Genomic DNA, 27,998 nt, shown 5'->3' on the forward strand with positions numbered 1-27,998 from the left:
AGCATTAAGCTAGCATTCTTTAATTACTTTTTTGTTTGGTTGAACATTTTGGTATTTCGATACATAATGTTTAATTTTCTTTTGTTTTGTGTGTTGACTTTTGAAAAAACTTCAACTGGGACTGATGATTGTGATTTCCTACTTTACATGTCCAAATGTCAACAGACCTCCCTCAAACACTGGTGATGAAAGTTCACCTGCACCATGAGGTGGATTTACATGTAGTTACATGTTTACGCACTATGATAAGTGGAGGAAAAAAAGAACAAAATCTAGACGTAATTACGCCTTCTAAATGATTTATTCTTTTATTTGCAATCACACAATTTGTTCACACGGGTTTCCAAAAGCTGCAGTATGTAAAAGTTGCCACAACAACAGAAGGCAAGTGGATCAGTTCTAGTGTGACCGGAAGAATGTCTTTTTTTTTTTTTTTTATTTTACGAACATGTTCCTTGGGACAATATATTCTTGTATTCTTCAATGTGCTCTTCTCTATCTGCTTTGAATCATTCTGGTTTCCAAGACATTCAGACTTGGACAGACCAAGGTCGGAATGTCCCAGGATCTGCAGCATGACACTGTGGACACAAAGATTAACTGTAGCTAATTTCCAGATTCACCGTAAAATACATGGTGTTCGTGGACTGATTTCAAACAAATACGTTTACCAGTTTGGTGAAGCGGTCATTGCAAGCGTTTCGGATCCGCTCTACAGACGCGGGGCTATCCAACCGGAACGGACCTGTGATGCCTGACTCGGCCCGAGCTGCACAGATGGCGTCCTTGATGGCGAAGAAAACGGAGGATGCTAGGAACAGAGGAGGCTCGCCCACAGCCTGAAAAACAAAGAAACACAACACATCACATTCTGTATTATAGGCCCATGATTGAAAGTACATTTCAGTTGGATTTAACTTTTAACATCATGGGATCATCACCACTGGGTGATTTGTAGCATGCCGGTGGTGGCGGTTACCTTGGAGGCGAAGATGGCCTTGTCATGGGCGCCATCCCGAAGCAACGATACAGTCAGCTTGCGGGGAATGTCACCAAACGCCGGGATCTTGTAAGAACCTGGACCCCGGCTGAGGAGGACGCCTTCGGGTGAATAGTGAAGCTCCTCCAGGGTGAATAGACCCACACCCTGCATGAATGCCCCTTCCACCTCCAGACAAACAGACAACGTTGGGGCTCCACGCACAAACAAAACCCATCAACATCAGTTGATGACTTTTAAACTCACTTGTCCGATGTCGATTGCGGGATTGAGGCTCACACCGACATCCATAACAATGGTAGTGCTCAGGTTCTAAATGGAACACAAGTGTTCATATTTTGTCATGGTTAGATTTAGAATGGGAAAACCTTTACTGTTACGCAAAAGACAAGCGTAAGAATATCTACAGCGGTGCCTCGAGGTGCATTTTTACCATCTCAAATCATCTATCTTTCCCGCCTGAAATGAAGTCAAATGCCAGAAATGTGTTCCTCCCCCCGCTCCAAAAAAACATTTTAGTTTTTCTTTTATGAAAAAAAGTAGCACTTTTCAGTATTGTACTTTATAATAACACCATGATTGAACGGAATGTCAGGGATTACAATTGTTTGCCACATTTATTTCTTCAATTCAATGGACATTGTGCTGCTCTTACTTTTTAAACCCCAGGAAATTTTTTCAGTAGCATGTAGGAGAGCATTTGAGATTTATGTATGAAAGGATTTGAGTATATTTTTCAACAAATTTCAGTGTGGTGTATGAATGGATGTTGTGTTACATATCTTGATGCATTTGACCAGCATGTGCATTTGACCAGCATGTGCATTTGTACAGCGTATGAGAACGCAACGTGTGTGTGGGTGTGAGAGAGAGCGTGGTTATTCATACTATTCGAAAAGGAATTGGTATTTGGTTATAAACATGATAGTGAGTCACTGAAATAAAGTACTCTAGTAAGCCTAACTCCAGGAGCAGTGTTACAGAGCAATATTTATACTGGTCTGATTGATCTTCACTGGATTCATATTCGCACAAATATCCAGACATATTGTAATTTTGAGGCACCACGAAGTTTGTTAAACATTGGCACAAATGATTGAAATAATTTTGTTGCTACTGTACAGTATATATAGTCTTGTTCTTTTCCTTTTGGCTTGTCCTGATGAGGGGTCGCCACAGTGTGTCATCTTTTTCAATCTAAGCCTATCTTGTGCATCTTCCTCTCTAGCCCCAACTGCCCTCATGTCTTCCCTCACAACATCCATCAACCTTTTCTTTGGTCTTCCTCTGGCTCTTTTACCTGGCAGCTCCATCCTCAGCACCCTTCTACCAACATACTCACTCTCTCGCCTTTGAACATGCCCAAACCATCGAAGTCTGCTCTCTCTCACCTTGTCTCCAAAACATCCAACTTTGGCTGTCCCTCTAATGAGCTCATTTCTAACCCTATCCAACCTGCTCACTCCGAGTAAGAAACTCAACATTTTCATTTCTGCCACCTCCAGTTCTGCTTCTTGTTGTCTGTTCAGTGCCACAGTCTCTAATCTGTTTTATAAACATTGCCCTTCATCCTAGCAGAGACTCTTCTGTCACATAGAACACCAGACACCTTCCGCCAACTGTTCCACCCCGCTTGGACCCGTTTCTTCACTTCCTTACCACACTCTCCATTGCTCTGGATTGTCGACCCCAAGTATTTGAAGTCATCCATCCTCACTATCTCTTCTCCATGAAGCTTTACTCCTCCTCCTCCTGCGCCCCTCACATTCATGCACATATATTCTGTTTTACTTTGGCTAATCTTCATTCCTCTCCTTTCCAGTGCGTGCCTCCATCTTTCTAACTGTTCCTCCGCCTGCTCCCTGCTTTCGCTGCAGATCACAATATCATCTGCGAAGATCATAGTCCAAGGGGATTCCAGTCTAACCTTGTCTGTCAGCCTACAGTATATACAGTACTGTAAATAAATTATTGAAATAGTTATATTGCTCCAACTTGTGTTTGGATCGGTGATCGGTCTATTTAAACTCCCTTTTCCGGGAATGGTGATTAGCCCATAAAGTCGTGACTATTTAAACCCAAGTATGGAAAGGCAAATAAAAAAGACATAAAAGCAAAATGCGTGATATAAACAAAACCAAATTTAGCAACGATGCTCCATGTTTCTCCAACACTTACGGACCTTGTGAGCTCCAGTCAAACAGTCGACTTCCACTTCAGAACAGGCGACTCCATAGCTGAAATAGTTAAACACTCGGCCGGTGTTGGTTTCAAAGTTGTATCCTAGATCCGGAGTCCTGACACCGTGACACAAAACAGCCAACAGTGAAACTGGATGAATTGAAACGGCTACAGCACAGCAAATAGCTGACACACAAACCCCACTTGTAAAAGCCGTTCGCACTCAGGTTGACTCTGTCAAAGTACGCTGCTGTCACCTGAAACGCAGGCACAGCAACTGAATTGGGGAAAGCATTTCCGCTACATAAGGTTCAAAATGACCCTCACCCAATCTTCCCATAATCCTTTGGGGTTTTTGCTCTTGTATGGTTCCAGGCGCTCAATGAGAAGCTGGCAGGCGTTTTTCACAGCAGCTCCATTGAGGTCCGAGGACGCCGACGCAGCAGTGGGACTTGTGTTAGGAACAGTTTGGGTGCTTGTCTCCGATATGTGGATCTTTGAGCTGGCAATACCAAGAACCCGGCTGGCAACCTGGAACAATTTGAATGCTCAAATTAAGATTCCTAAAAACCTATAATAACTCAGTTTCCTGTCATGTCTCGAAACTACCTGGACCATCTTAGTGTGAAGTCCTTGGCCCATTTCTGTCCCACCATGAGTCACCAGTACCGAGCCATCTTTGTATATGTGAACCAGCGCTCCGGCCTATAAAAACAATAATAAAAAAAAAATCCATAAAAGCTTAGTTTGATTGTGAGGATTCATTCCTGGATATGTTTGCTCCCAGTCTGACCCTCTATGCACCCATCCATTTGCTAGACCATGTACTGTATATATATATATATATATTTTTTTTTTCCTTAATCTTCATGGAAAAAAAATGCATTTTTTCTGACAGAAAAATATATAAAAGGGTAATATTTTTTATTTCTTTTTTTTTTTTTGGGTGGGGGAAGTCACACATTTTGTGTATTTTTTAAACTTTTACAAAATGATTCATCCGTCAGCAGCATGGCAGCACAGCTGTAGAGCGTTGGCATCACAGTTCTGAGGAGCGGGGTTAAAATCACCAGCCCCACCATGTTCTCCCTGTGCCTGCCTGACTTTTCTCTGGGCACTTTGGTTTCCTCCCGAGGCCCCGTAGCTCAGTGGTTAGAGCACTGGTTTGGTAAACCAGGGGTTGTGGGTTCGTATCCCACTGGGGCCTCCACTCCCTGAGAAGGGTTGCGTCAGGAAGGGCATCTGGCGTAAAAATTGTGCCAAACGTATATATGCGTTCATCTGAGATGACACGCTGTGGCGACTCCGAAAGGGACAAGCCGAAAGAAACACACACTTTGGTTTCCTCCCATATCCGCAAAACATGCGTTAATTAAAAGTTAAAAGACTCTAAATTGCTCAAAGGTGTGATTGTGAGTCTCCATGTGCCCTGTGATTGGCTAGCACTGGTTCGGTTGTACCCCGCCTCCTCCCCGAGGAATGCTGGGATAGGATCCAGCACTCCCGGAACCCTTGTGAGGATATGCGGCCCATAAAATGGATAGATGGACAGATTTAGTTTTTTATTAGTTAAAACACATTGAGAAAGATGTACTTTTTTGGCATTGATTTCATGGGGAGAAAAAAGTTACTTGAAGTTACCTATGTGGAGTTTGCCTGTTTGCGCTTTGCCTGCATGGGTTTTTTCCACATCCTAAAAACGTGTGATAGGTTGATTGAAGATTCTAAACCATGCGTAGGTGGGAATGTGGGTGAGAATAGTTGTTTGTTTATATGTGCCCTGCGAGTGGCTGGCAAACAGTTGAAGGGTTCAGTCTCGCCAGAAGATGCCTGGGACAGGTTCCAGCACCCCTGCAACTCTAATGAGGATAAGCCGTACAGAAAATGGAAGGATGAATGGATATTTTTGAGGAAAAAATATTTTTGTTGTTGTTGTCCTCATTAGGGTTCCGGGACAGCTCGTGCTTATCCCAGGGACTTCGGCAAGAGGCAGGATACACCCTTGACTGGTCACGAGCCAATCGTGAGTCACATACTGTACAGTATGTGCAAGCAACCATCACAATCAGATTCACACCCATTGACAATTTATAGTTTTCAATTGACCTAATGTATGTTTTTGGAAAGTGTAAGGAAAGCTCAGTACTTAAAACAGACACACTGGGAGACCATTGAAATTCAACCCAAGAAGGCCGGAACCTGGATTCAATCTCAGAGACGTGAGGCTGATCTGTTATCCTTGGGCCTGTATGCAGCCAATCAACTTGATCAGCTTTTGGAAATAATAACAGGACTGAGTCCCAGTGGGTCATACCTGGTTAAGAAAGAGAGCGGTGAAGCTGATACCAAACTTAGTTGGTACAATGGCAAGGCCTCGTTTGGTCCATCGGTTCTGTCTGGCAGCAAGATAGTGACTTGTTTTAAGGCTGCAACTTTTCCTAGTCATGATAATGCCTTCTCTAAATCATTGCCAACCTGTTATAGAGTTCCACAGCAGATCGGCGCTGCTGGTACTGTGAGCGGGAAAGGCACTCATCCCAGCAGAGATCCAACGTATACTGTTCCAGGACCTGGTTGTACGGTGTCAGTTCACCTTGTTGATACAGGTTGATCCGTCGTACCTACAAGGGGACAGACAATGATTGGATGCTTCTTTCCCAGAAGCTTGCCATCTCGTTTCGAAATTCCCAGACCTCATCGGCTGGCCGACCAAGACTCTGAGCCACGTCAGTTATCCAATTTTCAGCAAACATCATGCCTTGGGGACCTCCAAAGCCTCTGAAGGCCGTATTAGATGGCAGGTTCGTGCGGCACAAGAAGCCGCGACCGTACACATTTGGAATGCCGTACGAATTCTCCATGTGGAACAGAGCTCGCTCCATGACCTCAGTGACAAAGTACAATACAGTGAACTAAATGCTTCATCACTAAAACATGTGATGAGGGATACTCACTGACAGAGAGAGGTCACGGGAGTTTCCAGCATTGCTATAGTACGACACATCCAGAGCTACCACTTTCCCGCTGTTCAGGAAGCCCACCTCGAGAAGCAAGGGAAGACATATGGGTAAGTAATTTCATCATAATGGGCATGTCAAACATTTTTTGCTGCACTGTAATTTCTTTGACTCTCTTGTGACCGCAAAGTAAAGATACAAGCAGTGTGTCCACGCCCCGTGCCGCTCTCGTGCCGCTCTCGTGCCTTTCTACCTTATATTTTGCGTAGAATGGGTGTCTTCCTCCAGTGATCAACATGTCTTCATCTCTGTCCAACATGCACCTGACCGGCCGCCCCAGCCTGTTGAGCATTCAGAAAACAAGCATGACAATCGTGAAATCCTGTTTGAGAGGTGATTGACTGACGTACTTGTGTGCGGCCACGGAGACGACAGTCGAGAGTAAGGTAGTCCGACTCTCTTTTCCACCGAAGCCTCCTCCCATCCTTTTTACACGAACTACCAGCCTATTGGCAGGAATTCCCAATGCCATGGCCACCAGAGACTGCCGTGCAAATGATTAAAGTCTTGATCATATCACATTTTCACTGAGTTCTTCCTCACCTGTGTTTCAGAGGGAGCCTGAGTAGAAACAAAGAGTTCCATTTCATGATCTTCTCCTCGAGGGACAGCCACAGTCACGTTGGTCTCCAGATAGAAATGCTCTTGACCGCCAATGTGCATCTCACCTGATAGTCAGTCAGTAATGTAAGCAGCTGGATCTTACCCATTTGCAGTTACAGGCACACAATTATACCTTCCAGGATATGGTCTGCCTGTTTAAATCCCGCCTCCAGATCTCCCTTCTTGAGTGTTCGAATTGGCTGATAGAAGGACTTAGCAGCAATGGCTTCCTGTTAAACAGACCAACAGCTTGAATGTAGTATTCGTTGGTGCATGTGCCTTATTTACTAAAGATTTGGTTGTGCATAAACAGGCACAGGCTTTATTGCTGAAACAAATGTGGAAGCTGCTCTACTAAAAGGGGACACCAAGGATCGCATCAGCCAATCGGGCAAAATAGCCTCGCATATCATTTTGCGTAATCTGGGAGTAGCTGCAAATTGATAATTTAGCACTCACAATGTGAACTGTCCAACCTGAAATGAATCGCGACGGCTGATTTTGCATCTCTAAATACCGCATCAAGAATTTAAGAGAAACTGGCAAAGTTGTGCCTTAGACAGTACGTGTGGGCTGACTTGAAGACATACCGTTTCACCAAAACTCATTTCAAATCTGCATTTCCTTCCTTCCTTCCTTCCTTCCTTCCTTTTTAGTGTAAGTGAAAATGCAATTATGTGGCCATTATGTTGGATCTTGGGAAATCAGACCCCATTTGTTCTAACCTGTATGGTGATAATAGGCTGCAGCTCCTCATACTGTATCCTGATGGCTTTGGCGGCTCGCTGGGCATGAAGTTGAGTGTCGGCCACGACGGCACCAATGATGTGACCCACACATGTGACCTATAAGGAGGAAAAACACCTGAACCGCCATATAATGATGTGAACCCGCCATGTAGTTAACTAGAAACAAACATACCTGGCGGTCAGCAAGGACAGTCTCATCATGCCCTATCCCAGTGGTGTTGCTGCCAGGAATGTCGCCAGCAAAGACACAGCAAATGAAGCCGGGCGAAGACTCGGCTACTGATGAGTCAATGGAGCTGTGACACGAACCCACGTTTGTGAAAAGTTGTGACTGGAATCATGTGTTTATAGCAGCGGTCTCCAACCACTGGTACCAGGGTGCGTAGAGAGGCGGAATGAACAATGATCTAGTCTTACTTTCTCCTATTACTCCAAGATGGGAAAACTCATGGAAGAGAACTAAACACATGGCTCCGACTAATTACATCATCTACATTATTCATCCATCCATTACCTGAGCCGCTTATCTTCACAAAGCTTGTCAGTGTGCTGGAGCCAACCCAAGCTATCTCAGGGCAGGTACACCGTGAAATGGTTGCCAGCCAATCGCAGGGCACACAGAAATAAACAGCAATTCACACTCACATTCACATTCACATCTATGGGGCAATTTAAAGTCTTCAATGAACCTACCATCCATGTTTTGGGGATGTGAAAGGAAACCGGAGTACCCAGAGAAAACCCACACAGACACGGGGAGAACATGCAAACTCCACCCTGCCGGGGCCGAGATTTGAACCCCAGACCTCAGAACTGTGAGCCAGACGCTCTAACCAGTCACTCACTGTGCTCCCCACCTACATTATTTCCATTTTGTTCACCGTATTTCTATGCTGGTCCGTCAAAATATTGCATGTCTGAATCTAAAAAAAACTGGGGACAGCTGGTATACAATATATTTCAGAGCAGATTCATGTATGTGAGTGAGCGAAATCTTACAGGATGCGAGCATGTGGCTTGCTGCTGGTAATGAGCGCCAAGTACACCTCGTTCTCAAACAGTGGTATGTCGTCGCAGTACACCGCTTCACCCGTCGCCTGCTTCAGAGCTGAGAGGTGCATCATGGGACGGCCCACCACATCGTCAGCGTGCTGAGCCTGTGGCACCTCCTGAAGATGAAAATATGTGCAAGTTCTTCCATTACATGCCTAATGGACAATGCCAGTTGTTGGTTGTACCTGGTAAATCTGAACGCTGGATGGCTCCTCTTGATGGTAAATCTCTGTTGCACTCTGGAAATCAGATCTGACCTCTTCCACATTCAAACCCTAACAGAGGACAACCAATTCAAGCTTACGTTAATCTTTTTAAAGATGACGAACTACCGAAAGACTGCTGCGCTGATTGTTAACTAGTCACCAGAGGTGGGAGACTCGAGTTACATGATTTGACTCGAGTCTGACTTAAATCTGCAATTGTAGGACTTCCTTTGCTAAAACCCAAGAAAGTCTCTAGTTGACTTCGAGTTAAGACTCGAGTCGAACTACATGACTTGTCATTTTTGACTGTCAACATTTGAAAATGTGCATCTTCAATAAGATTTTGCTTTTTCAAAGAAAATGTTTTGATTTTTTTTAATCCTTAAACATCTCCAGTTGACTCAAAACTCGCAAAATGCTTCTACTTGCCTGCTAACTGAAGTATGTAAGCGCACATAACTCCAGTCCTGGCCTTGCTCCACTGGCTGCTTGTGCAGTTTGGAATACATTTTAAGATTCTTTTAGTGTTTTTTTTTTTTAATCTTGAATCTTTTTTAATCATGAATCTTAATGGCCTTGGAGTGCCTTCCTTCCCTGAGTCCATCTCTATGCCCGTACCTGGTGCCTCAATCAGCTGATCAGCTGCTTCTGCAGCAGTGGTTATCGAACCCTTTACACCAAGTAGCTTCCTCTTGTTTTTCTTTTCCTTTTGCCTTATCCCGTTAGGGGTTGCTAAAGCGTGTCATCCTTTTTATATAAAAGCTTATCTCCTGCATTCTCCTCTAACACCAAGTGTTTTCATGTTTTCCCATAATTGACACAATTCTCCACCCGTCACAACGTGCTTGGACATATTTCTTCACTTCCTTAGCATACTCATCATTGCTCTGGACTGTTGACACCAAGTATTTAAAGTTCTGCACCTTCGCTATCGCTTTTCTCTGTAGCCTCACTCTTCCCCTTCCACCCCTCACATGCGCATATATTCTTATATATTCTATATTGTTACTTCAGCTAACCTTCATTCGTCTCCTTGATAGGGCATGCATTACATACTTGCATGCTTTACATTACATGCTTACATTGGAGATCATAACGTTATCGGCAAAAATCATGGTCCATAGGATTTCCATTCAAAGGCAGCCTATCCATCACCACTGCAATCAGGAAGGGGCTCAGGACTGATCCCTGCTGCAGTCCCACCTCCACCTTCCAATACTAAAATAGTTTTGGTACAAATCTGGAGCAGATTTGGTCCAAAGTTGATCAGGATCGAACTTCTGGGTAATATATGTGGGCCATATTTGGGGCATATACATGCATGATTTTTGTTGTTGTTGTTGTTCTGGAGCCCTTCTGGCCCATAGTTGGCCAAGATCTGTTAAATTAGTCTGTACCACATCCAGACCATTGTTTAAAAAAAAAAAAAAAAAAAAACACTGGCCTTTATTGTGCATTTGACCCAAATTTTGAAGCGTATCCGCCCCACATGTGGGCCAGTTAGCTTTTGGGATAAGGGAATAGAGTAGACTTGATTTGTTGGAAATTTAGTGCGGGCTTAACTTGATTTGCTTGATTTTTGCCGCAGTTACTTATGACTTGCTTGACAAATTAAAACTTGAGAAGTACTTGTGAGTTCTTCATATGTGGCTTACTCATACTTATGAGTATAGTCAACTAAACCAATTGCAGATAATATGGAAATTTAGGCTGTAACTGAGCAAGATTGTATGATCCGATCGATGATATGCTTCCCCAAGTAATTAATTCACTCAGTTTATTTGAAATGTAATGAGGACTTGACTTGCTTGATTTTTGCCATGTTAATTTGAGACCTACTTCAGAAATGAAGGTTAAGACTTTATATTTCTGAGCGATTCCCACTTCTTCTAGTTGCATCTGCTAAAAGGCACATTAGTTACCTGCCCTCCGAGCTCCTGCAGCACTCTCAGGTAGAATTTGTAGAATAGGCTGAGGGTAAGAGTTTGGCGGTATTTCACCATGCCCCCTGGGACAGAGGGCTCAAGGGTCAACTCTTCCACCAATGAGGAGCATGCTTCTTCCAGCAAGTTCTCCCCCCAGCATCTGAATGACATCATAGGACATGACAGTCTCTTTCCATTTCTAAATATCTTTTCTCTTCTCGTCATTGATTACCTTCCCAACAGTTTATTTGCTGTGTTTTTCGCAAGCACTGTGGTCGGCGCCATACCGCCGTAGCTTAGCCTCAGATCCTCCACAACACATGTACCGGGAGTGAAAGTGACACTCATTGCTGCCGTGACAATGCTGATGTCGTCCTCTCGGCGAGGTGACTGTTTGAAGGCTGATACAAACTGTTGCTAGAACGCAAAAAACATAATCATTGGCAAGCGAAGTGCTTGGGGAAAGACTGTTGCTATGTGACAGACTGCTTGTTTTTTTGTTTAAGTACAATTCTTCTTTTTTACTTCATTTAAATACAGGTACTAAAAACTGGTACTTCAACCTTTACCAGTCTTTTAGTTACACATGTATGCGTACTTCTTTTTAGGTATGTTAGAACACCTCTGCTAGGTAACCAATAGATGCTTCATGAGTTGATCAATAAAATTCCTGTTTGTCCTTTTTGAATCACACTGTAGTGACCAGCTGACAGAATGTTGGCAGGTGGCTGTAGTCATGCATCTACCTTCCTGCTGTAGGGGATCTCAATGGACAGAAGGATTTCTTGTGGACGCAGCATAGTCCTCCTGTAACCCACAAAGAATGCGTCGTCCATCTGAACCACACGAGTGCTATCTAATGAGCAGAAAGAGAGGAAAGGTCAAAGGATAGGATGCAGTATAAAGTATATGTCAACCATGAATATGAAAAGTCGTTTGAGCATTGATTATTTATCCTTGATAACCAACTAAAGTCTACTGTATTTATTAGTATATATTTTGTTCTTACTAGTAGAGCGAACGTCTCACTAGTAAAGTTATTTTCCACAACTGGTTTCCTCAACTGTATGATATTTCTGCGCACTAGTAAAATAACTTGGAACCACACTAGTAGAACTACATGTTACTTATGTGGCAAATATGTTAGTTGACATCTTGCCTAATACTGGTAGTACTAGTTAAGCGCTAGCATGAAATTGATCATGTCACCAGTTGTACAAGTAACATGCAGTTGCCAACTAGTACACAGTATTGTCTTATAAACCCCAGTTCCAATTAAGTTCAAACATTGTGTAAAATGTAAATTAAAACAGAATACAGTGGTTTACAAATCCCTTTAACCTAGATTCAACTGAATACACTAAAGACATTTAATGTAAAGGATGACATTTTTGTATTTTGTAAATATTCACTAATTTTTAATATGATACCTGCAACACATTCCAAAGCAAGCGGCGTTAGGGCAATAAAAAACTGGCAGCTTTGAGCAATGGTCAACATTTGAAACATTCCACAAGTGAACGTGTCAGGTGGAAACAGGTGAGAGTCCATCCATCCATCCATTTTCTTTGCCGCTTATCCTCACGAGGGTCGCGGAGAGTGCTGGAGCCTATCCCAGCTGGGCAGGAGGCGGGGTACACCCTGAACTGGTTGCTAGCCAATCGAAGGGCACGTAGAGACAAACAGCCACACTCACAATCACACCTCGGGACAATTTAGAGTGTCCAATAAATGTTGCATGTTTTTGGGATGTGGGAGGAAACCGGAGTGCCCGGAGAAAACCCACCCAGGCAGGGGAAGAACATGCAAACTCCACACAGGCCAGTCCGGGATTGAACCCGGGACCTCAGAACTGTGAGGCCAACGCTTTAGCAGCTGATCCACCGTGCCGCCCACAGGTGAGAGTGATGATTGTTAATAAAAGGAGCGTCCCTAAAAGGATCAGCATTTCACAAGCAAAGATGGGGCGTCGTTCACCACTCTGTGAACAACTGCTTGATCAAATAGTCTAATAGCTTAACAACGTTTCTCAATGTACAATCGCAAAAAATTTAGGGGTTCATCACCTATAATCCATATCATCGAAAGATCCTGAAAATTTGGAGAAACATCAGCTCATAAGCAGCAAGGCTGTCTGTGGAGCTACTTTGTAACTATTGGAAGTGCCAAATCTCAACAAATGGAAATGACCTATGGAGTCCGTCAAGGATCAATTCTTGGACCCCTCCTGTTCAGCCTGTACATTCAAATTTTCCAGAAATTTAGTTTTGACTGTCATAGTTTTAGAGATGACACATAGTTATTTATATGTAGCTCCAGACGACTACAGTTCAATTGAGGTGTTGTGCCACTGTATAAATCAGACCTAACCCTAACTGGATGAAGCAAAATTTCCTTCAACTCAACCAGAACAAAACTGAGACAATTGTTTTTGGCAATAAAGAAAAAAAATGATTGCTGTTCATAAATTCCTGAACTCACTATCTTTATAAAGCAAAGACCAAGTCTGAAAACTTGGTGTTCTGGTAGTTTCTGACCTGAATTTCAACCGCCATATCAAATCAATTACTAAAACTGCCTTTTACCATCTGAAGAACATATCAAGAGTGAAAGCATCCATGCGTCAAGTAGACCAGGAGAAGTCCATCCATGCTTTCATCTCAAATAGACTTGACTATTGTAATGATCTTCTGAGTGGAAAAACTTCACGTGTAAGAAAGACACTTGCCTGTTGTGACCGCATTGTTCTTCTGGTGGGCTATAGTCTTTCCGCTAATGCATAGTAATCTCAAACAAGAGTGTAGGGCAGCAGTACAAAAAAAAAGTCACCAATAAGATATAGCTGGTCTACTTGTCCTGCTGGTCCAGTCATTCTGCAAGTGCACAGGAATATTATACAGTTCTGGGAAAAATGTTAACATTAAGACAATAATTTTACTCCTGTCCTAAACTCTCTACTAGTATACAATAGTCTGCCGTTGTCATTCTACGAGTGTGCAGTAATTTCATACAGCGGTGTAAGGTAGTCATGGAAAAACAACCTTACTAGTAAGGTATAGTCATTCAACTAGTGTGCTGTAGTTGTTCTACTAGTGCGCCATAGCCATTTTTTTGTGTGATTATATCAGAAAGTAGTGAAGAGAAAGTACTAGACTGATAAGGCAGTTGCTCTAGTAGTGCAGTGAACTGTCTTACTACCCAGGATAAAGAACACACTAGTACATGGACCTTGACCTGGGTATGCAATAAATGCTCAAACATGTTTGAAAACATGAAGTCATTTCAATCCTGCCATGTTCAGCTTGATTTCTTGCCGATTTGCAATTGCACCTGACCTTTGTCCATCAGTGTGAGTTTACAGCTGGCTGCCATAAAAACAGGATTCAGGTCTGATATGGGGCTGGCAGTCATGATGTTTCCACCAATAGCCTGAAATGCATCAAACACTTTAGAATCATGTTGGGAAGAATGCATGGAAAGGTTAGTCCAGCTCAGGGCTCAGAAAACGGAATGTGGCTCTTTTGTTTATTTGTTGCATCACTCCTCTGGCTTTTGAAAATAAATGCAATACATCCATCCATCCATCCATTTTCTTAGCCACTTATCCTCACAAGAGTCACGAGAGTGTTGAAGCCTACGGGCAGGAGGCGGGGTACACCCTGAAGTGGTTGCCACCCACTCGCAGGGCACATCGAGACAAACAGCTGCTCCAATGTGGGAGGAAACCTGAGTTCCCGGAGAAAACCCACATAGGCACGGGAAGAACATGCAAACGCCACACAGGTGGGTCCAGGATTGAACCCGGGACCTCAGAACTGTGAGGCCAACGTTTTACCACCTGATCTACCGTGCCGCTTACATATATATATTTTTTTTTATGTGAAATAGGTCACTGTGTGTATGTAGTGCATCTCTTTAGGTTTAATATTTTGAATTGAAATACCAAACTAAATTAAGCTTTTGACACAAATTAATCAATATGTATCTGTACAACCTTTTGTTATGGTGCTGTGTTTTATTTTGGGATGTAAAGAGAGGTTAGAACTTCGGTCAGAGTGGCTCTTTGAGTATTTTATGGCTGTCGACCCGTGGGCTCGTCCCATCCCGCAACGGACTACTTCGCTCACCGCAACATTGCGGATCTGCTGACCCGCAAACCACCGCAACTGCTCCAGGACTGCGACAAAGACTTGGGTCATGTAAGACGGGAGTGATTCCGCAGCCTCTTTCAGTACCTCACCCACCTGGGTGAGAGTGCAGGCGGCGCCAAACACAATGCCTGCAAGCATGTCCCACACAGATGTGATTACAAGCACTTTCACTCATCCACTTTTATGAATTGCGAGTCACGATCTGCCTCAGTAGTCACCATCTTGAGTGTGTGTTACTCTGTGGAGTTCAGGGATGAAGGCTGGTGCCAGAATGACTGGATACAACATGTTCTTGAACTTTACTTCTATACCTACACACACACACACACAAATAGTGAGCATTTGGTTGAGTTACTGCGCGTGTGTGTATTTGTGTGCGTGGGAGTTAAACACGCACCCACTTCAGTGTTTCCCACTACCACTCGGGCATCAGGATGTTTCCATTTCAGATTGAGAAATTCGTCCAAGTTGGCAGGCTGCAACCACGCTGCTCTGTCGCTGCGGAAGTGCAGTAGGCAAGTCTTCTGATTTTTGCTCAGTGACTAGACGGGGCAAAAACATACACATGTAAAAGCAGAGGTGGCAAAATTATTCACACTTTGCATGCCACTACAATTTTACTTAAGTAAAATTAAAAGAGCACAGACTCTGAAATTTACATGAGTACAAATAAAGTAGAAATGTACTTTTATGGTCAATACAGTATATATACAGTAAAGAAAATAAGTATTTGAACACCCTGCTATATATGCAGGTGCATCTGATTCAGGATAACAGATGGAGTGGAGGTGGACTTTTAAAGGCGGACTAACAGGTCTTTGAGGGTCAGAATTCTAGCTGATAGACAGGTGTTCAAATACTTATTTGCAGCTGTATCACACAAATAAATCGTTAAAAAAATCATACATTGTGATTTCTGGAATTTTCTTTTTAGATTATCTCTCTCACAGTGGACATGCACTTATGATGAAAATTTCAGACCCCTCCGTGATTTCAAAGTGGGAGAACTTGCAATATAGCAGGGTGTTCAAATACTTATTTTCTTCACTGTGAGTGCTTGTGGGCACAAATCATGGGCACATTTCAACCTTTAGAAAGCCACAGGTGGTACGTTGAAAAGTTTGCAGTCGTCCACATCAACTAATATCGTGCTTGTGTGGCTGTAAGTGGACGAGAAATAACTGACACCTCGACAGTCAAGCCTTTTCTTTCTGACTTTTTTTCTCAGGCAAATCAAGTTGGAAGCACAAGATGGGGGCACTGGAGAGATAATTTTAATCATAAACTACTGTCAGGTCATACTGACTGTTTTAACATCCATTCAACCAGTTTTCTCATTGCTTAGCCTCATTAGGGTTACAGATTTAGTGGAGAATATCCCAGGTACTGTATCATTGGGTGAAAGGCAGGGTAAACCCTGAACTGGTCACCAGACAATTGCAGTCAGTGGTAACATATGACAAAATGTGATTTTGTTTCACTTCCCCTTGAAGTACATTTCATACTTTCTCCTTTTTACTGTAATTTTTAGCCAAAGAGTTAAATCAACACATTGAGTCTTTTTCAAAACACATTTACACAAGTATCTGTACTTGGATTTAAATACAGAAATTCAATTTTCAACCTCTGGATGGGAGACGTGCAGGTGTACATGTGCATTTGTTTCTCACCGTCAGCTCTGGAGGGAAGATGACCTCCTGAGTCGGGTCGAGTGGCGCAAAGTCAGCAGGGTTGAACAGCCTCGGGGCCGACTGAAAATGAAATTAAAATGTACTCCAAATTCCAAAAATGCCACAACGTTACTGTGCGACACACTTACGTCCGCATCCGCCTCCTCCTCCACTTTGCCATTTGTCATACAGCAGCCGTTTTCTCGTCCCTTCCCTCCACAACATCCACCCTCCTAAAAAAAAAAAAAACCCATCCAACAAGTGTCAAGGGGAATTACGGTCACCATATTATGAATAGACTACAAATATGGTATATGTGTTGACCTATCTATGACAGCAGATAGTGAAAGGCAGCACAATTAAATGCTACATGTAAGAGGATGCAATTCAATGACTGTTTGATGGTGTTTTGTGAGTTTTGCTCTCATGTCATTTACAGTGGTATCTTGAGATAACTGTGAGCCGACTTGGGAGTTTTTCAAGATTCAAGTCATTATTTGAATCTGTTTTTTTTTTTTTTTAAATTTGACTTGCAAGCAGAATTCTATATGGCCGCTGTTTAAAGTGAGCTCAACTCAACTCACTCCAAAACAAGCAGCAGTTCGTAGTTAGAATAATTCCTGACAAAAGAGGCTGAAAAAATGTTTATTGTCAGGGCTGCTCCCTCAGCAACCTGAAGTACACTCTATATATTTTGTGTTTATATACAAGTGGGAAGCGACAAATTGGGACCGGGACCAACTGTAACGCATCATCATCAGCGGTATACTTAACAATACAATACCGTAGTAGTCTCGAAACTCCACCTCGTCACCAGATCAACATACAGTAAGCAGTCACGCCGTCAGTTGCATCTAACTTGGGTTTCTTGTTGCAGAGAAAGCTGAATGCTACGTGAAATATTATTGCCCAGAATCTACATGCGTGCCTCCTCATCTGCACATCTGCCTGCTGTTATCATCACCTGGCTACAACATTTCACTGTCTGCCAAAATTCCTGCTGCCCTGGTCACATGTTGAGCTAAATAAACTCTCTGAACTCTGACCTGCCTTACCCGTAACTACTCTCGGGTCCACTTGTACACCGCGAAACATAATATTTATTGCCACTCTCAATTGAAATTTACTGTCAAACTAAACAATCACACAGTGTTGCCTTTTGCTGATCTTAACACAATGCAAAATTCCATAGAAGGTTTAGTGAGCAGCATCGATAGTTGCGCTTCTTTAACACTCAGCTTCGTATATTTCAACACAAACGGTGGAGCTACAAGTACAGAGATACACTCTCAGGTATATTTTTCTTTCTTCCTCTGCAACAAATGACAAATATCACTGCCCAAGTGAGTCATTTACCCTCCAAGACTTGCAATAAATGACTCATGATGCACAGGCTGTTTCGTTTGTTACATTCTATTCTATTATGTTATTACTGTTTTATAAAGTAATTATTATAAAAAGCGGAGAACCAGCAAGCGGGGAGTTTGAAGGAGACCGTGTTGTGAGGGTTGCCAGTGAATCGAGACTGAGGGATATGGCAACATGGTAGTGGGCAACCAGGCTGTCAAAAGAGGTGTTTATCGGATGACAAACCACCAGGGAGGCAGTTGTGGTGGAAAAGACAAGTGGAATTCACTCCCTTGACTTTTTTTAAAGTGATGATCCATTGGATGTGCTACTACTATACGAATAATAATCCATTTAATGTATAGGCACCTTTCAAGCAACTCAAAGTTAAAAGAAGAAAAGAATACAGAAAAAGGAACAGAAGATAAAACATCACTTAAAATAGCAAATCCATCCATCCATCTTCTTTGCTGCTTATCCTCACAAGGGTCGCGGGTAGTGCTGGAGCCTATCCCAGGTGTCAACAGGCAGGAGGCAGGGTACACCCTGAAGTGGTTGCTAGCCGCAGGGCACAAAGAGACAAACAGCTGCACCCACAATCACACTTAGGGGTAATTGAGAGTGTCGAATTAATGTTGCATGTTTTTGGAATGTGGGAGGAACTAAACTAACTAAATAACTAAATGGTCGGTGGTTTGCAAAAGGCGGTAAATGAGGACAACCTGGAGTTTTTGTGGAGGAGGCTGTAATGGATTCATGCCATTTCCATTCATTTCAATTGGGGTCAGTGTTTTGAGTTATGAGCATGGTCATGGAATGAATTCATAATTCATATCTCAAAGCATCACTTGCTGTCCCTTGGCTAAATACAGGTTGGAAAAAAAGTGATGTAATCTGACTGTTTCTCACCACAGTAAACGTCTTGTAGGCCTCCAGGATGGGCCGATATCCAGTGCAGCGACAAAGGTTTCCTGAAAAATGAGTACTTTGTTGAAACTCACCACAGAATACATGGCACACAATTACAAATCACATAATTACATTTGTCTAGGCCATTTAATAATGTTTGGGTGCCAGGCAGGCTATTTCGTAAATACCGTCCACCTACACCTAATGTGGGTGGATTACTAGTAAAATTGCCTCTCCCACCTCCCACTTTGTCAGGTTGAGTTTTATGTGAACTGTGGGTTAATGTGTCATGCGTCCTCATCTGACTTGCACAAGTGAGCGACACTGAGGCGAGTCATTAATCACAACACAAAATTTACTTCTGATGCTTTGATAAATAAATCAACTGTTACTGAATAATAATCGAATTAACAGGCTGAATGAACACACATAATGTCTACTACTACTACTGGGAATGATTGACATCAAACATCAACAATAAATAAGTCATTCTTAGCAGTTCCCATGATTTCTCATATATAATGCGCACCCATGTCCTGTATATTACGTACCCCCAAAGTTGATCTCAAAAGTCTGAAAACCCCTACTACTGATGTATAATAAATTTTTACAATGCATGATTTTGCCTCTACTGATGTGATCAAAATTTTTATTTTGTTATTTTTTGGTCAAGGAATTATTCTGAAGTGAAGAACTTTATTTGAACACTGAACACTTTTTTTCATGTATTCGCGCCTATTTTGAAATTTACAGCCCTACTGTAATTTAGCAAATTGGAAAACACAAAGTTGTGCTCATATGTTTGTTTACCCAGGCACAATTTGTGGGTACAATTCTTTAGAGAAAATACAAAGGACCAATTGAACCATATTTAATTTTATTTTAATGGGATTCTAATTAAACAGTCAACCCTTTTAGAAAAGCATTGTATTAAACAAAACATAAATAAAATTAATGAAAATTGTTCCTCAGTCACACTTAAAAGAAACAGTTCACAAATTCTGCCAGGGTATGTAAACTTATAAACTCAACTGTATATATATATATATATATATATATATATCCACTTATATGTACTTGTGTTATATTGGAATGAAAGTGTAGGCTAAACCTTTTCTATTACCTCAAGGTAATGGAATGGCAGTGTACAGCGTTTCAATAATGACTAGATGGCTGAATACATTTATAAAATGGTATAAATGTTTTTTTCCTCGTCTGTCAAGGCCTATACCCATGTATAATGTGCACTGTTGAATTTTGACAATTTCGGGGGGGGGGGTGAATTATAGGAGGAATTATACATTAGAAATTACAGTAATAACCAAATTCCAATTAGCATGCGGAGCATTTTTTACATCAACTTCCTTGACACTTCGTATATTCATTTGTAGTTTTCTGAAACAGATTCTGAAATTATACAACAGGTTTATTTGACTAGTGGCCATTTAAATTTCAATATGCCCGCCAAACTATTTTAATTGGATGTAACGTGTGTATTTTTTTTCCTATTTGGGGGCGGCATGGTGGAGCAGCTGGTAAAGCATTGACCTCACAGTTCTGAGGTCCCAGGTTCCCGGATGGATGGATCAGTTCATTTGCACGTGTCCACAGGCACACATCCCTGGCATCTTTTCATATGGTTTAGGGCCACTCACTCATTGCGACAAATAACAAATGAATATGCTAATTGTTTCTATCCCCTCACTCATACTCTGCTCCTATAAATGATTATAACATACGTAGCCATTCCCACCTAAGTTAAGTTTTACAGCCGGGTTCACAACCCTTGTCCTAGATGCTTCCTCTGATGTCCCTTATCTTGTTCTGTCTTTTCCTCCGCAGGGTGTAGCACTACTACCCCAGACAACATTTATATCTTTGTGTAATTATTCTAGATATATAATGATTTACTTTCATCCTCTTGTATACAGTTTGTGCTTTGTTTTGTTGTCCTCTTTACTCTCTTCCTTTTAGAAACCTTGTTCTGTTCGATTGATTGACTCTGATTCTCAATAAATATCCCGAATAAAACCACAGTGGCAGCTTAAAAACTTCACTGTGACACCGTAAAAGTATTTGCCGCGAAAGGGATAAAGATCCTCCACTTTGTTTGACCTAACAGCCAAATAGGACATTCATCCATCCATTTTCTTTGCTGCTTATCCTCACGAGGGTCACGGGGAGTGGTGGAGCCTATCCCAGCTGTCAACGGGCAGGACGTGGGGTACACCCTGAATTGGTTGCCACGGGGAGAACATGCAAACTCCACACAGGCGGGTCCGGGATTGAATCCGGGACCACAGAACAGTGAGGCCAACGCTTTACCAGCTGAGCCACGGTGCACCCTGAACTGATCTTGTTTCAAAAATAATAAAAAAACTGACAAAAGTAGGATGTAATTGCTGTGCCTCCATCGCGGAGGCTGAGGATCTCACCCAATCAATCAAGAGGCGGGATCAGGCCAACACGGAGGGACTCAGAGTGGTCCGCTGACGCCACCAAGGCGCCGTAACAACCAGCCAGAGGAGGTTGCAGGGACCCAATGCCACCCCCAACCAACACCCGCTCCTCCAACCACCCCACTCAAAGACGAAGTCTGATATGTGTGGTGGTTCTTGTAGCGTTAAACATTTATGTAGGCTTGTTTTGGGTATGCGCCAGGGTTATTTATTTTCAGAATGGTTGGATGAATATTGTCTTTTAATCTAGCCATAACCCGAACAAAAATAATTATCCAACAACAAAACTCTGACACTAACCCCAGTGGCTGGGGAGCAAAAAACGTATGGTGGCAGATAAGTCAGACTACAGACTTAAAGTCAAATGATATCACAAATGTGGCGTGTTTGAAGAAGATTTAGTTTATATCTTTCAGAAAAGAAATTCACACTGGGGCATCCTGTCAAAAGAGGATAAATTGAGCAGATGTTGTAAATAGTTGTATAGAAATGATCACAAGACTGTCCGGTGGCTTCCCATCCCGTGTTCAACATGTGATGTCATGGTGAGATGTCCTATAAGTCCTTTACCTTGGAAGGCCTCTTCCACTTCAGCCATTTTGGGGGTGGGGTTGTTTCTCAGCAACGCGTACATGGACATGACGATACCCGGAGTGCAGAAACCACACTGCGATCCATGAGCCTTCGCGATCCGCTCCTGAATGAAATGAACAAGGAATACTCTTTAACCTCCATGCTAAACGTTTGTTAAAAATGGTACTTTTCGTTTCACAGCACTTTGATTGGAACTTCTGCAACTCTTAACTCTCGCTCTGCTCTCAATTTTTAATGATTTCACGATAACTGTGGTGAAGTCACATAACGTGATGACAGTATGGCAAGCATTTCATCAATATACTGTACTACTAATGCACTGAATTTTCTATGTACAACATAGTACTCTCTTTATCCTTAGCAGACAATTTAGCATCCTATAAGAACAAATAAGGTGGACTAGTAGAAGGACTACTACTTATGACGTTCCACTACTAATGGACATTTTTATGCAAGGGTAGAACGACTAGGGCCCACTAATCCAACGACTGGGAGGTACTAGAACAACTGCATGTGGAAAGGAGGCAAAACTATGCACTCGTTGAAAAATGCATCCCACTAGTACTTCTTTAGAAATTATACGATTCTACTAGTTAACATATAGCATTTTACTAATAATCTAAATAGTATGTCGACGTCAACTAGAGCACAGATTTGGTTCACGAGTAAAGTCCTTAGTCTGCTAGTGCATAATAGTCATTCTAATAGTGCACAGAAACGCTATATAGAAGTAGAAGGCCGGGGAGAAAATAAATAAATAAATATAGATAGATAGATAGATAGATAGATAGATAGATAGATAGATAGATAGATAGATAGATAGATAGATAGACAGACAGACAGACAGACAGACAGACAGACAAATAAATAAATAAATAAATAAATAAGGCGAAATGGCAGATCAGCTGGTAAAGTGTCGGCCTCACAGTTCTGAGGTCCCGGTTTCGATTCCGGCCCCGCCTGTGTGGAGTTTGCATGTTCTCGCCGTGCCTGCGTGGGTTTTCACCGGGCACTCCGGTTTCCTCCCACATCCCATGCAACATGCAACATGCAACATTAATTGGATACTCTAAATTGCCCCTAGGTGTGATTGTGAGTGTGGCTGTTTGTCTCCATGTGCCCTGCGACTGGGTGGCAACCAGTTCAGGGTGTACCCTGCCTCCTGCCCATTGACAGCTGGGATAGGCTCCAGCACTCCCCGCGACCTTTGTGAGTACAAGCGGCAAAGAAAATGGATGGATGGAAAAAGAAAGAAAGAAAGAAAGAAAGAAAGAAAGAAAGAAAGAAAGAAAGAAAAGAAAGAAGAAAGAAATTGCAGGCATACTACTAGTGAGTTGTGGGTGTTTTACTAGTACACCCGAGTCATTCTACCACTGAGCAGAAATGTCACAGCACGCCAGGCAGTCGTGGTAAAAAAAAATAAAACTAGCACAGCATCGTTATTCCACTCGCTCCTTCTTACCTGTTCTACTAGTATGCAATCGTCATCCTGCCAGTGAGCAGAATTGTCATACAGTAGTGGAAGGAAGTAGTAGTGGTAATACACGAGTAAGACAGTCATTAGTCACTGGTGCACCCTAGTTGTTCTGCTGGTGTTCCCTCATCATTTTGCTTGTGCGCTGAATTGTCAAGGCTGTTATTTTACTGGCATGTGCTAGATGTTCTACCGGTGTGCAGAAATGTCATAAAGCAGCCTTTTGCTGTAGTGGAAAATTTGTTTTGAGGAGAAAGACCATACTAGCACATTACCAAATGAGAATAAATATTTATGTTGAATAAATGATCAAATGACAGTTTTGTATCCTTTTACCTGTACGGGATGCAGCTGCCTCGCAACACTTCCTATTCCTTCCACGGTCGTCACAGAAACCAGATGCAAGGAGCAGATCGGGGCGAGGCAGGCATTCACGGCATAATGACTGAGCAGAGCTAAAGACTCAATGTCTGTGTAACAATTGATCGTGCAGTGAATCCATTTCAGATGGCAACATATGACTGCGGGGTGGCAGGATACAGCAGCTTTTGCGCTTCAGGTTCGTATTTGGACAGCATCACCGTGCACGCTCCACAGCCACCTTCGGCACAACCGAGCTTGGTCCCTGGTAGGCCCACTAAAAAAAAAATAATAATAATACACATACTATTCTGTGCATGGCACACAATGTCTTCAAAAGGTCATGAGGCAACAATCGATTCATATTGTCTCTGATGTGTGACTTATTGGATCCTGGGCAGACGGAGAAGCTTGTGTGTGACCAAAAAAGGGACAAATTAGTTCTACTGAAACGGCAAAACATGCGGAACATTTGTCACATTAATACTCCATGTGACACTGCGTATGTATGGAGCGGCGGGGAGTAATGAAGTATTTAGTAATACTTGCTTAATGCACATAAGTAGATTTTACAAGTGTCTTAATTTTCACTCAGTATTTTTTCCAACATTTAATTCCATACACATCTGATTTCATATGGCAGATTTTTCGGTATTTCAAGGGATTTTAAGGAGATAAGTCTTTGATACAGACCACTGGTGCAGATTCACATGGTAATAAGCACGGGGCAGGCAGAAAGGGTGTGAAAAATACAGAGAATATCCAAAGATTGGGGGTCATTTAAGACTTAATGAAAGGAGGTAATGTGCAACGTGTCTGCTTTCACAATTATACATCGGCAATGAAGTAAATATCGTGAGCTAGCATGGCCACCTTTACACTCGCATTTCACAAACATACAAAGTCACAGATACTACGGTGTAGACCAGCAGTATGGCAACTCCAAGTGAACGAAATAATACCTAAATCTGACATGCAACTTTTATATTGGTATTTTGCACAGTTTTGGGATATTTATGTGAATATTGCCATACATATGTTTGTTACTACTGTATCTGTACTACCTATCCCTTTGTCAACTTATTGTTTTTTTCAACCTCTTAATGATGACATGACATGACAAAAAGCAAACGTAACTAGGAAGACCTTAAGTCTAATGGGGTTGAGATCCTGATTGATTAAAATTTTGGAGTATTTTATAAAGCAGAATATACAAGGACAGCAGCAACACGAGGGAACCTGAACTAGGGAACATTTGCGACAATGACACAATAGAGCTCATGCACATGACATCACCATTTTCACAGCGCCATATTGTCGGTCAAAAAGAGCTGCTCGACATTGTGGGAGACATTGAACCGGAGGAGAATATTTACAATACCCGAGACCTCTTATGCTGTTGGTTGTCATTACAGATGAGACAGATCTTCAAAGAGATCATTGTATGCAATACCAACTGAAAAGACCAGAAAATATCGATGGATTTCGGCAATTAAACGTGATGGATGGTGCCCAACCAAATACACACGCCTGTGTCGCGATCACTTCATTTCAATAGGAATTATTCTTCATCTCAAATTACTAAGTATTTATAATGCCAAAATGGCTCATTTGAGAACAATGCATATTTAAAACAAAAAAGTCCCAGAGAGGTTTAGAGGTGTGTGTGTGGCGTGTGGCCGCAATACTCCTCGTGTACGGAGGAGCCGACTTCCCGTCCTCTTTTTTTTTTTTTTTGTCAATCATAGTTAATGAATGTGGTTTGTGTAGAACCAGGGGTCATTTATTTAAATATTGGTATTTGTATTGAATACCAGCTGAAAACATCGCTGGATCTCGGCAAAGGTAGCTGAGTAGGCTTCCGCGTTCACGAGCCAACAGATTCAGCAACAAAGTATTTGTCTGCATCCAGACTTTTATACGCTTTCAAACTCTTCTGTATAAATCTCGATGACTTACCCACCAGATAGATGTGTAGATCCAGTTGTCCAAGACAAGCGGTAGCAAATTAACAGTCCAATTTCTTATCGGCGAAAATATCGACTTCGGCATTAAATATGGGTCCTCTTGGCCAAGTGCCTCTAATTTTTCCACGTACCTTAGTTTATTATCACCTTCTAAATGTTTAACGGTATCGGACAAAACTGTGGGCGTTGTGCTATAAGATATATTTTCATTTCATCTCAATGGACTTAGCATTGAACAATGCTTTGTTAGACCGGCAATATGGCCAGTCACATGATTTCGGTGATGTAGGTGCACGAGCTCTATAGATTCAGAGAGGCATGATATTCTCCACCCATGGCTGTATTTACGAGAAATGTTTGTGGTCTGTGAATCAATGTGATGTGCGGGAATATTTTACAAAAAAAAACAGACCAGTGTCATGGAGATTTTGCAAGTCGAGCCTGAAAGAACAAACGAAATAGAAACAGTGACAGAACCGAAACAGAAACAGTTTTATTGTTTTAGCACAGCTCAATCGAGCCAGCAAGTTGAAGAGAAATGTGCCAGTAATAACAACGGCATTTAGCGTTAGTCAGTTGTTATTTCTATATTATATATGTATATATATATATATTTTTTTTTTTTATTTTATTTATTTTTTTTTTTTTTTCGTGCGGGTCAGTTGAAATATGTCTCCGCATGAAACAGGTCCGTGAGGCAAAACGATTGGGATTGAGTGTTATTTGCTGAAAAAATATCAGTGGCAGAGTTCAAAGTTCTTTTTTTTTACACTATCTGTCATTCAACTCAAGCACAGAGTGTGAGTAGCATACTTTTGATCGTATGCATGCATATGTGTGTGCAAGTGTGTGTGTGTGTGTGAAAGAGAAAGAGAGAGAGACATACACTTCCTCCTCAGATAGGTGAGTAATGTCATTTCAGGATCTGCATTTTTCTCCACGACCTGCACCAAAAAAAAAAAAAAAAAATCGTTTTCACTGCATCTGCATGTTAATAAGTGACGTATTGGCTCCATGTGTGATGAAATAAAACACAAGGCGTGATTATATCCAAGAGATGTTCCATTTCAAATTTTGAGCAGTTATCCACTGAGTTGGCTTCTCTTGAAAACATGGCCGTCTCATTTATGCTTTTCAGCAAAAACCCTTGACTCAAGTCACAAGTAGACTGTCACTCATTATAAAACCTTCAGCACAGAAACAATAAAAAAGGATCTCAAGAAACTAAAGCCGGTTAACATTGATTTATGAGGACATTTTTCAGGGCACTAAATGTGTGTAATGTCATTCTTTTGGGTCTATTTGCAAATATTGTGACTAATGCAATTTTGTTAGTAATGGGAGTGAGAAATGTCATATATGTGAGTACTGTATATATTCGTGACTACGTAATGCACTTTTTGATGCATGGAAAATGCTATTCACGTAGGTATATTTGCACATACTATGTAGGTAATGCACTTTTTTTTTTTTACAAATGTAGGAATAATGTCAACTTAATTTAATAACTTTTATTAATTTGCAGATGGACGTTAACCTCAAAGCGACAATCTGGTACAGAGCATCTCGAGTTTTTTTTTCGGTACATGGTCGCTGACAAATCATTAAATAAACTATCCATCCCATCCGTTCTCAATACCGCTTATCCTGTTCAGGGTCATGGTGTGCTGGAGCCTATCCCAGCTGACTTTTGGCAAACGGGGGACCAAATTCTGATTTGGTCACCAGTCAGACGCAGCGCAAATAAAGAAAGATCCAAAATGTGACTCATCCATTTCAATTACTGCAATGAATCTTCAAGTTGAATAATTGACATTTTTACCTTTTTGCCATTCACGAAGAAGACAAGGTCGTCGGGCGATGACCCACCACAGTTCTTTCGGTCCCCCATGTTTGGGTCCAGTTCCTTCATGTTGTGAAACCTCTCCGTCCCCTACAGAGTCTTTAATGACTCCAGGCGTCAGCTGTCCAAAGACGGCGTGTGATATGAGCCCCGCCCCCTAAAACAAGTCAACAACTGTCAACTTTGTTACATGCTCAAAAGTACAAGGAAGGACAGTAGTGAAATGCTTCCGCATCGTTCCAGTGTATAAATAATAGAACAAAATTAAAATGACCCAATGAAGCAACATCCACATAGTGTACATCAACCAGTGCAGTTTACTGGGTTGGTGCGTGGATGGATTAAGAAGCACACTTGAGGTACAGAGAAGGGAAGTAACGTACTTGCCCGTTCAGCAGCTTCATGAAAATCCTCCTCTGTCTTTCCATGTTGATTGTGAGCAGCGTGTATCGTGTCCATGACGCAAGCAAAGCTGCGTCTTAGCCAATAC

The 27,998-nt window shown here is 42.0% G+C and overlaps 1 protein-coding gene across 1 annotated transcript; it reads right to left on the minus strand.

The window, feature by feature from the left end:
• Window positions 1–291: 291 nt before the first annotated feature.
• On the minus strand, window positions 292–27,665 carry xdh (xanthine dehydrogenase). Its single transcript, XM_061837993.1, has 35 exons — window positions 27,488–27,665; window positions 26,552–26,609; window positions 23,879–23,975; window positions 23,675–23,783; window positions 21,841–21,967; window positions 18,812–18,873; window positions 16,705–16,788; window positions 16,556–16,636; window positions 15,283–15,427; window positions 15,104–15,196; window positions 14,862–15,013; window positions 14,070–14,163; window positions 11,481–11,590; window positions 10,967–11,151; window positions 10,732–10,894; window positions 8,789–8,878; window positions 8,550–8,719; window positions 7,723–7,846; window positions 7,527–7,646; window positions 6,935–7,031; window positions 6,742–6,866; window positions 6,549–6,682; window positions 6,392–6,479; window positions 6,136–6,222; window positions 5,875–6,066; window positions 5,657–5,802; window positions 5,496–5,577; window positions 3,791–3,886; window positions 3,509–3,712; window positions 3,386–3,438; window positions 3,183–3,297; window positions 1,247–1,312; window positions 980–1,168; window positions 672–839; window positions 292–581 (listed from the first exon to the last, which is right to left on the minus strand). Exons 1-35 carry the CDS (start codon window positions 27,575–27,577, stop codon window positions 531–533), a joined length of 4,047 nt encoding a protein of 1,348 aa, XP_061693977.1. The 5' UTR covers window positions 27,578–27,665; the 3' UTR covers window positions 292–530.
• Between the last annotated feature and the right edge of the window lie 333 nt (window positions 27,666–27,998).

The sequence above is a fragment of the Syngnathoides biaculeatus genome, chromosome 2 (assembly GCF_019802595.1).
Source record: "Syngnathoides biaculeatus isolate LvHL_M chromosome 2, ASM1980259v1, whole genome shotgun sequence".
NCBI lineage: Eukaryota > Metazoa > Chordata > Actinopteri > Syngnathiformes > Syngnathidae > Syngnathoides > Syngnathoides biaculeatus.